The 13065-nt window shown below is 39.5% G+C and overlaps 1 protein-coding gene across 8 annotated transcripts in view; it reads right to left on the minus strand.

The window, feature by feature from the left end:
* Window positions 1-3926: 3926 nt before the first annotated feature.
* FAM114A1 (family with sequence similarity 114 member A1) overlaps window positions 3927-13065 on the minus strand; it is a 56916-nt gene continuing 47777 nt past the window's right edge. For all 8 annotated transcript variants that reach the window (XM_079989727.1, XM_079989729.1, XM_079989725.1 and 5 more), the window contains 3 exons: window positions 11579-11651; window positions 7318-7371; window positions 3927-5636 (listed from right to left, as the gene is read on the minus strand). In XM_079989727.1, coding sequence (XP_079845853.1) covers window positions 5535-5636; window positions 7318-7371; window positions 11579-11651 — 229 coding nt within the window. In that variant the 3' untranslated portion in view covers window positions 3927-5534. The remainder of the gene's footprint in view (window positions 5637-7317; window positions 7372-11578; window positions 11652-13065) is intronic.

Raw genomic sequence — 13065 nt, forward strand, 5'->3', positions numbered from 1 at the left:
CAAATGGTCACACAGACTGTTGGTTCTTTATATGTGGCTTCCATTAATGCACCATTCTAAAAATAAGTCACAAGATGTGGAAGGAAGTATTCTGAAGTTGGCAAATCCAGTGTTATTTAATGATTAATTCATTTACAACACAATCCTATGCATGTCTACTCAGAAGTAAGTCCCATGAAGTCAAATGGGACAACTCTCAGCCCAAGAGTGTACAGAATTTCAGCCTAAAACATTTAATACACCACTGCTGTTGTATCAGGAATTTTATTTTGTACACAACTATGCACTGAGAAAACTACATTTAAATGAACTAATTGATTTTAGGTGCATAAAGGCTGCCTAGCACAAGTAGCTGCACAAAGAGTAATCGGAGATGCATTTTAAGGAATCAAATGGGGACAGCTTGTTCTGCATTTTATTCAGTAGTGTATTACTCATTTTCCCGATGGACAAAGCGGTGAGGCATCTAATCATAAGCCTGCATTTTTATCAAAGCTTATATTTTTGATTAAGGCCTGTATCTTAAAAAGAGCTTAAAGATTTTCAAATGTTCATGCCAGGCAGAAGACCAGCTGCCTAAGAACCTTGGCAAGATGTTTATTCTCCTGGACAAGGGGCCCCCCTGATTTATAGCAGAAAACAATTCTCAAAGTCGTAAAAAGGGAATTACAGGCTGACAGCCAAGGTTACACTGACCCTACATATTACAGAAGATAAAAAAGCAGAGAAAAACATAATTAAGAGTTGATAAATAGTAAAATAAAACCATGTGCCTCCCATTAAACTTGAGCCATATTTTCCTAAGGTTGAAAGGTCAAGAGCAGTGAAAAGGGCAACTGGCTTGGCTGGAGAAGATAGGTTTCTTCCTATCTTATTTTGAGGCTGGAAACTGTTCCTTCCTTTTTTACTTTGAAAAGGTTTATTCTTCTAAAAAGCTATCTATGTTATGTATTAAATATATTGGCTTAAATGTAATTATGCAAAGGAATTAGAAGCTAAGAAATGTTAAATCCTTATGCTAGATTCTTATTTCATATAGTTGGAAGAGATCACAGGGGCCATCAGCCATCAGCCCAGCCCCCCCTGCCAAGCAGGAAACATCATTAGAGCACACATATGGTTGTCAGGCCTTTGTTTAAAGACCTCCAAGAGAAGGAGATCTTTCAATGATGATGTGAACTCAAGATCCTTGACATTTGTTTAAGATAAAAATTTAAGATTAAACCATCTGTTTTGGAGGGCAATAGGGCAAGGAGGGCAAGAGGTGAGCTGGTAATTAAGGTTCCTTGTTGAGACACATGTAAGATATATTACTACTTATTTGTCATTTATAGATAGAAGAATATATAGCTTTTTGTTTCCCATAAAAGGGCAAAAGGAAATGGGTGTATCTTTTGTGATTGGTTCTAGCAAACAGCCAATAGGAATTTCAACCAGGCTGATTGGACAGAGGCAGCCACAGGAGGAGCAAGGGGGCTGGATTAAGGAAATATAAGTGCTGGCCAGAATGGCAGGAGGGCAGGCCAGAGCTTAGTAACCATATACCACTGTGCCTCTCATTTATTTGTCTGACAAATAAATTATTATTTTAATTTCTCTATTGCTGCGTTGAATATTTCATTCCAGCTAAGCGTTAACCACAAGCAGGGTGCTACAGCGGTAGCCCATTACATGCATAATTTAAGCCTTTTCGGAAAAACCTACAGGAAGCCCCGTTTCAAATAAGCAATCTACCGTTTTAAACGATTCTCCTACCATCTCTTTAAAATGTCCCCCAAGGCTTACAACATATTCCTGCACAACCTTTAGTTAAAAGTTCACCTCTATTAAAGCAATCTATTTCCGTCGCTTCTCTTGGTTGTTCTCTCCCTGGATTAACTCAACTCAAAGAGTATTCCACACCGAATGAGCTCATAGAAACCAAAGAGAATTCTTTCCCAGCATATCACGAACATGACTAATATTGTAGCAAAACCCTACTTGTGCACTATCAGGGCCTTTTAAAGGGGAGGCACTAGCGGTAATTGCCCCAGATTCACACATGGAGCGGACACATTAATATTACTACTGCTGCACTGTTGTTGACTTTTTAGAAGCAACAGATAGCATAGAACTGACATCTCACCAGCTGGGCTGGGCCCCTCCAGACCCTAGTAGAGGCCGTCGCTTCCATCTGCCCCATAAGAGTTGCAGAATCATCTGTGCTGGCCATGATGGTATCAACAGGGCCTCCATGACTCTACATGCTGTGATGGGAATGGACAGAAGCCAGCATATTCCAACAAGGCTCCTGAAGGCAAATGTTCCACCTTGCAAAATCAACCACTTTTGGCTGCAATGGCCACTTCCAGGAAGGCTGGCTCCCCAGATACTACCAGGGCCTGTTTTTGAACTGTAAGCAACCCATTTCCACCCAAATTGCATCATTATTAGAACCTTGCAACATTAAGAATTTGGCACCTGAGTTAGCTTGCTTTCCTCTTCCCTCCTTGCATCTTTTGTCTTTTGTGCCATGGCCTTTAAGACTGTAAGCAGGTGGGCAGATATTGTATTATTTTTGCTAATTTGAGAGCTGTACTGAGAGCAACTCCGGCTGAGAAATGGGTTGTAAACAAACTTTCTCTCTCCCGACTCTTGAATCCCACTAAGGAGCTCTATAAAGCTAGTGGGGGTGGGTGGAGATCATAAAACAGCTTCAGCATAAGTGAGTGTGTCCTTTTACTCTATGAGCAAATCATAGAGTTGGAAGGGACCCTTAGGGTCATCTAGTCCAACCCCCTTCAATGCAGGAATCTCAATTAAAGCATCCATGACAGATGGTCATCCAAGCTCAGCTTAAAAACCTCCAAGGAAGCAGAATCCACAACTTCTTGAATGATTGTTGCAGCTGCTAATAACAGCAATGCTAATAACAGCAGTCTATCCAACCGTAGTTAAGCCTATTCACAGATGGAAAACACTTTGAGCCAATATTAATCAATGGTAAAAAAATACTCCTACTACTACACCAAGGATCATCTTGAAAAGCTGGTCATAAACCATATGGTCCTGCAGAAAAGATATCACACAAACATTATGTTCTATTATTACATAATATCATTGATTATTCCAAAGAGGATGTGGTGGTTAAGTTAGAAGCAAACTCTTCGGTTAAGACAACACATATTTCAATTTTTTTTTTATGGCAGCGCTCTGGCAAAAAATCCTTCACAGATTTGTCTGTGCCAATGAAAAACATGCCCTGGTGCTATGTCGGGGGGAAAAATTGCTTTCCGTTCCTTCATCACCTTTCAAGAAACTGAAGACGTAAAAGAAATGAGTACTGAAGCCACATATTCGGATGAAAGTTCAACAGCTTGGAGACACAAATTAGTTTCCCATATGGAAAAAGTTACTAGAAGTTAATGACAAAGGCAAACTCAGTTTGGAAACATATGGTAGTATATGGGCAGATAGAACTGGAGAAGTGCTTTTGTGCTTACACCGAAGTGGTGAATTTATTTGGATTCCTGGCAAGGCTGGCCCTTTCTTCCTCCCAAAAATCACTGTATAGCAGAAAAGTAGGCAGAAGCTTTTGTGAGTCCTTCCATTTGTATACTAAGCTAAAAGAAATTATCTCACTTCTTAAATACTGCTGAGGAATGTGAAGGATCTGAAGCTGCTGGCTTAAAGATAATTTACAGTAAGGATCTGGAAGCTTTCTGCCTTTATCTAACTAGCCCTGCCCTCCCTCAAATTGTGAGGGAGAAAGAGGATTCTCCAAGTTGTCTTTAATTACAGTCAACAATGCTGTATCTGTTCTCTGTACAGAACGCTATCTTACAAGAGAAATGTCTTTTGATAATCTCCTATCAGAATTTGCCGGCAAGAAAAGTAGAGAAGAAAGCAGATACAACTTTTACAATATTCTGAATGTAGTTAGTTACTGGATGCAAACATTGTTTTTAGCTTTATTGATGTTTATATTAGTTGATAAAACATGAAAGAAGAATCCCATATGCAGGATGCAATAAGCGCTACACATCACAAGAGATTTTTTTTTAAAAAATTGTCTGTGAATTTTAGCAACATAAAATCTTAACATACTGCTTCTGATGTAAAATATCAATTTTTAGAAATGATTATATGCACATACTTTTCAGGGGAGAAAATGATATTTGTCAATAAGTTGGGTAGGTGAGGACTCAAGCAAACAATCTGCCCTTGGACCTTTTTTTAAAAAAAAAAAATGTTGTGTTTAACAAAATTATTATTCAATTATTCAGTTGGATTAATGGATGGCACCATACTTGCTAGTAAGTTTAGTTTTCTGAATAGCCTCGTCTAAACCAGAGACTGGACTTCTACCATAAATAATGCACTGGTTTGGCATATGACAGCAGCACTCCACTTTGAGACAGCAAACACTATCGCTGTGTCTACAGTAGTGATAAATCACAATTTTCCACAAAGACCCTGAAGTCAATAGTAATGGCAGAGTAGCATGTGGAAATTGGTGGACTTCACTGCTTGGCAGCCACAAACACTTACTGATGTTGTGAATTGTCAGTGTGCTTATTTTGCACATATTCATGCCTTAATTGAATTTTCAGACAGCACATTTTGCATTTCATTGTTTGACCCCACTGTCAACCTTTTCTGTCATCTAAACACCATCACATATCTGATGAAGTAGTATATAGTCCATTAAAGCTTATGCTATAATAAATTTGTCAATCTTTACAGTGCCGCTGTCATTTCTGCAGCAACAAACCAGCACGGCTACCCTTCTAAAAAGCACTTACATATTGGAGATTGGCACTGGGGAGAAGCAGCAGTAGAAAGCTTGGACCAGACCAGGAAGTGCAGACAATCTCATGATGCATTCTGCACAATGGTTGTCATACAAGCATGAATGGATGCTATCATTGATTCATGCTGGCCTCTGAATGAATCAGCAATCTAAATGACGAGTTTGTGACTTTGTATCTATGAAAGAAGCAGTGCCATTAGTTCATGATTCCGTTAAGGCAAGAAAACTTATGTTACATTTAAGCTACATGAAACTATTGGTATGGGAAAAGTGCCGTTGAACTTAAATAAGGAGATGCTGCCTCACCTTCATGCATGCAGAGAACAGCTACCCTACTAAGTGCTGAATCCCCAGACTACTTAGTTTGGAGTGTAACAAACTGTGCCTCAGTTCTTTACACTGATTTTGGATCAGGAGACTTCATTCTGGCACCCTGGGCAAATAGGCCAGTGCAAATGTTTCAAAATGGGATGCAAGTTAGTACAGCAATATCCCAAAATGAAGTTCAACCAATAAAACAGAAATAAACACGATTTACCTTAAATTAATACAAGGAATATGACAGTTTCCACCCCTATTATGAAACTGTATGTTTAAATAGGTTTACCTAAATACAAGAGTATTACTCATTCTGCATGTGCAAAATTGCATTTAGTGTCTTTTAAAGGCATCAGACATATTTTTGAACTGTAAACACAACCAAGAGATTATTAGGCTGATGGTTCTTTTAAATGCAAAGTGGTCACTGTAGTGTTTTTGAACAGTCATTCTGGAGATGAGAGATCTGGAGAACTGGAAGCAATAACTGGAAAGCATCTTGGATGTAAGTGGTGCTGTTACAACCCTAATGAGGAAAGAAAATGTATGTTAATATTGCAGTGTGTTTCATATTGCAGTGCCTTTCAACCCCACTTATCTTGAAATCAGTGCAGCCTGCTTCCAGCTTGGCGGGGAGATACATGCATTATGCACTGCCGCAGGAAACACATAATATGATGATGCCATAAACATGTCCACATGGGAAATCTAATCTGGATGAGGCTCCAAAGCACATGCACACAGTTATTTGAACATGTGTACATGTGTATGTGACATTACGTATTTGCTGAAGGAACACTGGCATTTGCTTCAAAATAATTGGGTTGGTTTTCTTCTTCAAAAAAGTGTGAGGAAAATGATACGGATGCAATGTCACAGTCCTAATCCAAATTCCTTTTCCAGAGAAAATAATATCTGTGGAGGAGAATACTTGTGGGCATGAATCCTCCCTCCCGTGGCCATTTTCGGAAAATGACAGAGGTCAATCTGGTTAATCCTTCCTCCACCTGTGCCACAGCTCTGAAACAAATCCCTACCCCACACCAGCAGGGGCATTTTGAAGAAGAAAAGTATGCTGAGAGTGCTGTTCAACTAACTGTTACTCAGACTTGATCTACTAATATTAATGAACATGATAACGTAAGTTTCATTAATTTCAGTGTGGCTACTTTGAGTAACACTTAGTTGAATACCACCCTTTAATTACTCCGGAATGCTGCCCATCTGAATAATAAACTCCTGAGTCACAGACAGACAAAACAACAAAGCCTTCAAAACAGAGCACAGAAAGTAGGTACGAAGGATTGTCTTGCTTACTATATATATTTTTATAAAAACTTTAAGAACACTAGCCAATCCTACCCAAGAATTTGCAGATACATGTCCTACATTGCAGACGCTCCTGCAGTTGACACAGTAACAGGCTGATGGCCATTTCCTAGCAACAACCAATAGTGAATTACAGCCAGGGGAATCCAATTACATATATAAAATGGAAACATTAGTTTGCCTCCCTTTGGAACTTCTGACAATGGAAATGCCAGTTATCTGCTGCCTGAATTCTGAGAGTACCAACATTTGTAGGGACCATAGATTTTTAGAGGCAAAATAATGCAAAAGGCCCTTACAGTGCAATCATGGTTTCACATGGAATTTCAAATTCCTTTGCATACCACCCTGAAATTCATTTCTAGATGAAGATTGATTTATAAATTTTAACATGAATAAATAGGTGCAGCCTACTGAGAACCTTGCCTATGCAAGCTCCATTGAACTGAATGGCACGTCCTCCAGCATTCATCTTAGTTCAGAGATTATATTTAGTGATTTATGAGCAGCAGAAACTTTATTAAGGTTCAGAGTCTATTCCTAGGCATTTTTAATTTTTTTTGGAATGGAAAGCAAAGCTACCTTACTGAACTAACTGTAAATTGTCCAGTAAGTTCTTTCCAATGCATTATGGTAAGAGGTAGGAAGAAGCTTTTCACCCGTGTCTTACAAATGTTCCTAGAAAACGCAGCACGGCTGTTATGGCTAAGCTCTCACAGATGAGTGATTAAAGCACAATGACACTGTTTATGAAATGGCACGGAATTACAGTGATAACCATTACTTTTTATGGATCTTCATAGGAACATAAATGTATGCTAGCTTCATTTGAAAAAGACAGCAAAGTGGTTCCTTATGTAAAATAGCGGCACACTTACCTCTAATAGTACGCTGTTGACCATTGGGTTAAGGACTTCGGCTTTTTTGTCACTCTGCTCAGATGAAAACACAGGCAAGGTTTAATGCTAGGGACACATCGAGAAAGTGGTAATAAAACATTTCTTTGCTTTAGTAATACATTTGTTTTGAAGAGTGAGATTCTGAAGGTGCTGGCTTACTGTATAAACAAAATATGCACATGTTCAGTGTCAAATACAAAATACCATTTTCATTGATGCAAAAATACAGAAAGGGCGTTTTTTTTTAAAAGATTAGACAAAAATATGCTAGAGGCTTTGTGAACAAGTCCAAGGAATTCAGCCTTGCTTAAATCCTGGCGATATTCAGCAATCTCAACTGGTCTTCAACACAACCAACTTTCTTTGGATCCCAGAAAGCGAGCTGTATTTATTTTTCCAATGGTGAGGTTGTGGATAGAAATTGCTTCATCAGTCTCTTCCCCACTCTTCCTCTCTGGCCCACTCCCTCCTTTAAATCCAGCAGTGGGGCAATGGTGTTCACCTGACCTCCTGATAGCCGACTGGCTACTGCTTACCAGGAAGGAGAGAGGCAAAGCAGCAGGGAGGCTGATGAAAATGCACCAAGAGGAGCGTAGGATTAGCTCTGGTAGTACCACTTCAATTTCCCTTCATCCGTATCCCATGCTACCCCAAACCACCACCCACCACTGTTTGAATCTCCACAATGGTTTCTTGTCCACTCCCAGATCCAGCACAAGTTCCTTGTCATTACTTTCAAAAGATGTGGCCTCATCCATTGCTACCTCTTGTGCTGGGCACTGCCTTCCAGAACCCCTACCTAGTGACATCTGCCTCCCTTCAAATCTACTTTGTCCATGATGGAACACCCTGTGGAATGCCATCCCATCAGATGTCAAGGAGATAAAGAATTACCCAACTCTTTGAAGACATCTTAAGGCACTCCTGATTCAGGAAGTTTTTAATGTTTGATGTTATATTAAGTTTTTATACGTGTTGGAAGCCACCCAGAGTGGCTGGGGCAACCCAGCCAGATGGGCGGGGTATAAATAATAAAATTATTATTAAAATATTATTATAAAGTCTTATTTTTCATCCCGTACTGAAACTAAGGCTAAATATGTGCGAATGGAACACATATTCTTTTCATTTACATTCCCACTAGTTCTTTCCCCCTTTATTTATTGTTTTCCCTAGTCAAATTTTAAGCCCCTCAGGGTTCAAATATGTCTTTTTACCATTATTCTATAAAGCACCATGCACAGCAAGTGTTAAGCAAATATTATTATTTCTACTGCTGCTGCTGTTGTGATGATTATTACTAAAAATAATGCCAACCCCAAAGAGATTGTAAAAAGAGATGGGGGGGGGGGAGCCCTGAAATAATAAAAACAACAATACTGTTTCAAAGTCAGTAATTAAAAAAACCCATTACCCATCCCCTTGTTTATTTCAGCATATACAAGCCCCTGAAACATAAAGAAATGATTGCCTGTTAAAACAATATTGATTGATATAATCAATAGTTAGTGCAAACACTGTGAAGGAGATCTATAGCGATAAAGAATAAAAATATTTATTGTTTCTCAATAACTGCTTTCTTGAAGTGAGAAGGACAGAGTTACAATGTGGTTATTAAATGACAGCATTGTTTAGCAGTTGTGTGGAGATGCTATTAATCTGGGGAGCCTCATCTGCTCTAAATCTACATAATGGTTTATATGGTCCTCTTGCAGTTATTCCTTGGCCTTGCTATCTGACTTAAAATTAGTTCAGTAAGAGTGATCACATCTGTAAACAACCACCGCCAACAGTTTTGGCCTCAGTTGTATACAGGGCCTTCCCTACCATTGGGCAATGTGAGGTGGCCACCTCAAGTAGCAAATGCTGGGGATCAGGGAGTGGTGGTAAGATGTTGAAGGACAGAGGAGTGTTTGCCATGTGAACTACCCACCGCCCTCTAAGCCAGCCTTCTGCTCTCAGATGCAGTAAATGCTGCTGCCCCATTGCCAGTGTTGAAGTAATAAAGCTGCAACTCTGGTTGCTATATACAGGTGAAACTCGAAAAATTAGAATATTGTGGAAAAGTTCATTTATTTCAGTAATTCAACTTAAGAGGTGAAACTAACATATGAGATAGACTCATGACATGCAAAGCGAGATATGTCAAGCCTTTATTTGTTATAATTGCGGTGATCATGGCGTACAGCTGATGAAACCCCCAAATTAACCATCTCATAAAATTAGAATATTAAATGAAATCAACAAAACAAGGACTGCAAATAGAGCAATATTGGACCTCTGAGAAGTAGAAGCATGCATATGTACTCAGTACTTGGTTTGGGCCCCTTTTGCATCAATTACTGCCTCAATGCGGCGTGGCATGGATGCTATCAGCCTGTGGCACTGCTGAGGAAGCTTCAATAGCAGCCTTCAGCTCTTCTACATTGCTCGGTCTCATGTCTCTCATCTTTCTCTTGGCAATGCCCCTAGATTCTCTATGGGGTTCAGATCAGGTGAGTTTGCTGGCCAATCAAGCACAGTAATCCCAAAGTACCAGGTTTTGGTACTTTTGGCAGTGTGGGCAGGTGCCAAAGTCATGCTGGAAAATGAAGTCAGCATCCCCATAAAGCTCGTCTGCGGAAGGAAGCATGAAGTGCTCCAAAATCTCCTGGGAGACGGCTGTGTTGACCCTGGACTTAATGAAGCACAGTGGACCAACACCAGCTGATGACATGGCTCCCCAAATCAACACAGACTGTGGAAACTTCACAGTGGACTTCAAGCATCTGGCATTGTGTGCCTCCCCATTCTTCCTCCAGACTCTGGGTCCTTGGTTTCCAAATGAGATGCAAAAGCTGCTCTCATCAGAAAAGAGATTTGGGGAGCCATGTCATCAGCTGGTGTTGGTCCACTGTGCTTGGATAATGGGGCAGCAGCATTTACTGCTTTTCCATGATATTCTAATTTTTCGAGTTTCACCTGTATGGAATAGGAGAGATGCCATCCTGTCCTTTGCAGTCCCAGCTGTATGTCTGGTTATGAATGTGGTAACAGCATTAATTTCAATGTGACCAAGGTGGATCTCTACTCACTTTGCATTAAAATTCAAATACCGATATCTCAGTACAAAATATATGTACACCTGTAAAATGTGCATCCCTTGGTGTCTTTCAGAGGGTTAGTAAACATACGCGCTTACTAGAGAGGAAATTTCATATTAGAAGGCACATTCACATCAGAAAGAAGTTGCCCAGCTTCCAGGGCTAAAGCTTTTGCTGCTCAGCATCAACTTCCAGTCCGGTAGCATAGCTATATATGGACTTATTTGCTATCAACACATAGCAAGTCAGAGCTGAATCTCTTTTAAATTATGTGTTTAAATCAAGCAAAACTGTTGAAGTGCAGAGGCACCAAGGTCAAAACTAAAAGTCATGTAAGATGCCTAGTTCTGAAGTTGGATCAGATTAATATTTCACGCTGGATTTTTGGGTTTGATATAAATATTTATCAAGACTGCCTCAGAGAAATATGATAAAACACGCAGAGAAAATGCAGAAATAGACAAATTCCTGTAACTTGCCACCAGCATAAATTATTCAGAGTGAAAGCAATATGATTAAATTATGTTATTTTAAAAGAAACTCTGAAAAGATGCTTGCTGATGCAAGGGAGATGAAAATGGCTCACAGGAGTCTTGTTTAAAATTCCACCATCAAACAAAAATGAAGCATGTTGAAATTCTGCACTGGAATTACTATTTTTTAAATAAAAGTTTCCCTGCTTTGCTTTTCATCTTTTTGAGAGATAGTCCCTTTCAAGCACTAATATGTTCAAAATCGTGTTGATAGTCCAGACATGATCTATCTTTAGTTGCAGTCTTGGATGTTTGCATTTCTCAGGGTTCCCCCACCCCCCATTCCAGAAGAACCTGTTCTTTTTTCAATCCAATCCCTGGGCTCACCTTCTTGTCTTGTCCCATAATACCTATCACAATCTAGGGCTCATTCACACTTCGCTTGCCCAGCACCTAGAGACCACAGAAAATGAAGACCTAGAACTTGGGCAAACATAGTAGAGGACATAGTTAAAATAGATCCCCAAGCATTTTTTATGCTTATGGCTCCGTGGTGAAATTCAATAATCAATGGAAATAGGATTTCTGTGTACCTACTTTCTGGTTCTCTCACTCAACCAAGGAATAAGACTTCAAGACATTAAAAAGTGACTTGTAAATGAATAAAACTGCATAATAACTTACCCCAACTGAAGTTAAGAAATCAGCAAAATTTTTCGACAGGGAAGAAACTTCATTACACATTGTACTTGTTAAACTGTTAAAGAAACAATAAAATATCAATAATACATTTATTTCACTAAAGCACAGATGAATTAACTGCTACTGCTGTAATCAATATATGCACCATGTTACATCTCTATAAGAGTATTGTACTGTCAAGGGCATACCAACATAAACACGTTTATTGCTACTGAAACAACAGCGGTAATAGCAACATCATTTATGCAGTAGGAGAAATGTTATATTGAGTCTAAAAGACTTAAAATTTCTGCAATGGTACACAACAGTTGCTTGCAGAAACTTCCAGATGCAATCCCTGCAATCTCCAGATAGGACTGGGAAACACGCCTGTCTGAAACTCTGATGATCCATTGCCAGTCACTCTAGACCAGGGTTTTCCAAACTTGGATCTCCAGCTGTTTTTGGATGACAACTCCCATCATCCTTAGCTAGCAAGATCAGTGGTCATGGATGATGGGAACTGTAGTCCAAAAGCAGCTGGAGACGCAAGTTTGGGAAACACTGCTCTAGACAACACTTAGCTAAACACCCACCCACCCACCCACACCAATGGTTTAACTTGGTACAAGGCCGTTTCCTTTGTTCTTAGATTTGAAATGAATGGCAGCTTAAGAAGGCATTCTAGGGGCATTCTCATACTGCTATGACAATGCAAGTACGTAGATAAATAGACACTACTGCGGTGGGAAGGTAAACAGAGTCATCCCATAGTCACCTTTGACTGGACTTAACCATCCAGTACACTGAAAAGCAAAACTCTTTTAAGGAGGTTAGAAGAGCCTCTTAACAGCGTTTTTAGCATCTAAGCAATTTCAGTTCCTAGAATTCCATTAGGTTTCTTGGTCAATCTAAAGATACTCGTTTGAGTATCTTCCTTGATGAGACTAATAAATCTATTACCAAACGGGTGGCAAAAACAGCTGAATGTTGCCACATCTCTGTCCTGATATGATTGTTAGTTTCTAGATTGTCAGTGTTAATAATTAACAATTGATTCATTTCATGATGTGATTTTGTATTTTATAGTTTTTGTACTTTCTATTAGTTATTACCGTATTTTTCGCTCTATAAGACACACCAGACCATGAGACGCACTTAGTTTTTGGAGGAAGAAAACAAGAAAAAAAATATTCTGAATCCCAGAAGCCAGAACAGCAAGAGGGATCGCTGCGCAGCCTGCATTCGCTCCATAAGACGCACACACATTTCCCCTTACTTTTTAGGAGGGAAAAAGTGTGTCTTATAGAGTGAAAAATACAGTACTTTCTAACAAACGATTGATTGAATTCCTAGGATTGTTTGCATTTCCTGACATCTGGCAGATCCAAGGACTTGGGTACGTGATTCAGAGATGTGCTGCACCAGCAGAAATGTGTTTAAAATAGGATTTGCCACCTGCAGCACCTGCAAAACTTCTCCACCAATGA

This window comes from Podarcis cretensis (genome assembly GCF_951804945.1).
Source record: "Podarcis cretensis genome assembly, chromosome: 9".
NCBI classification, from domain to species: Eukaryota; Metazoa; Chordata; class Lepidosauria; order Squamata; family Lacertidae; genus Podarcis; species Podarcis cretensis.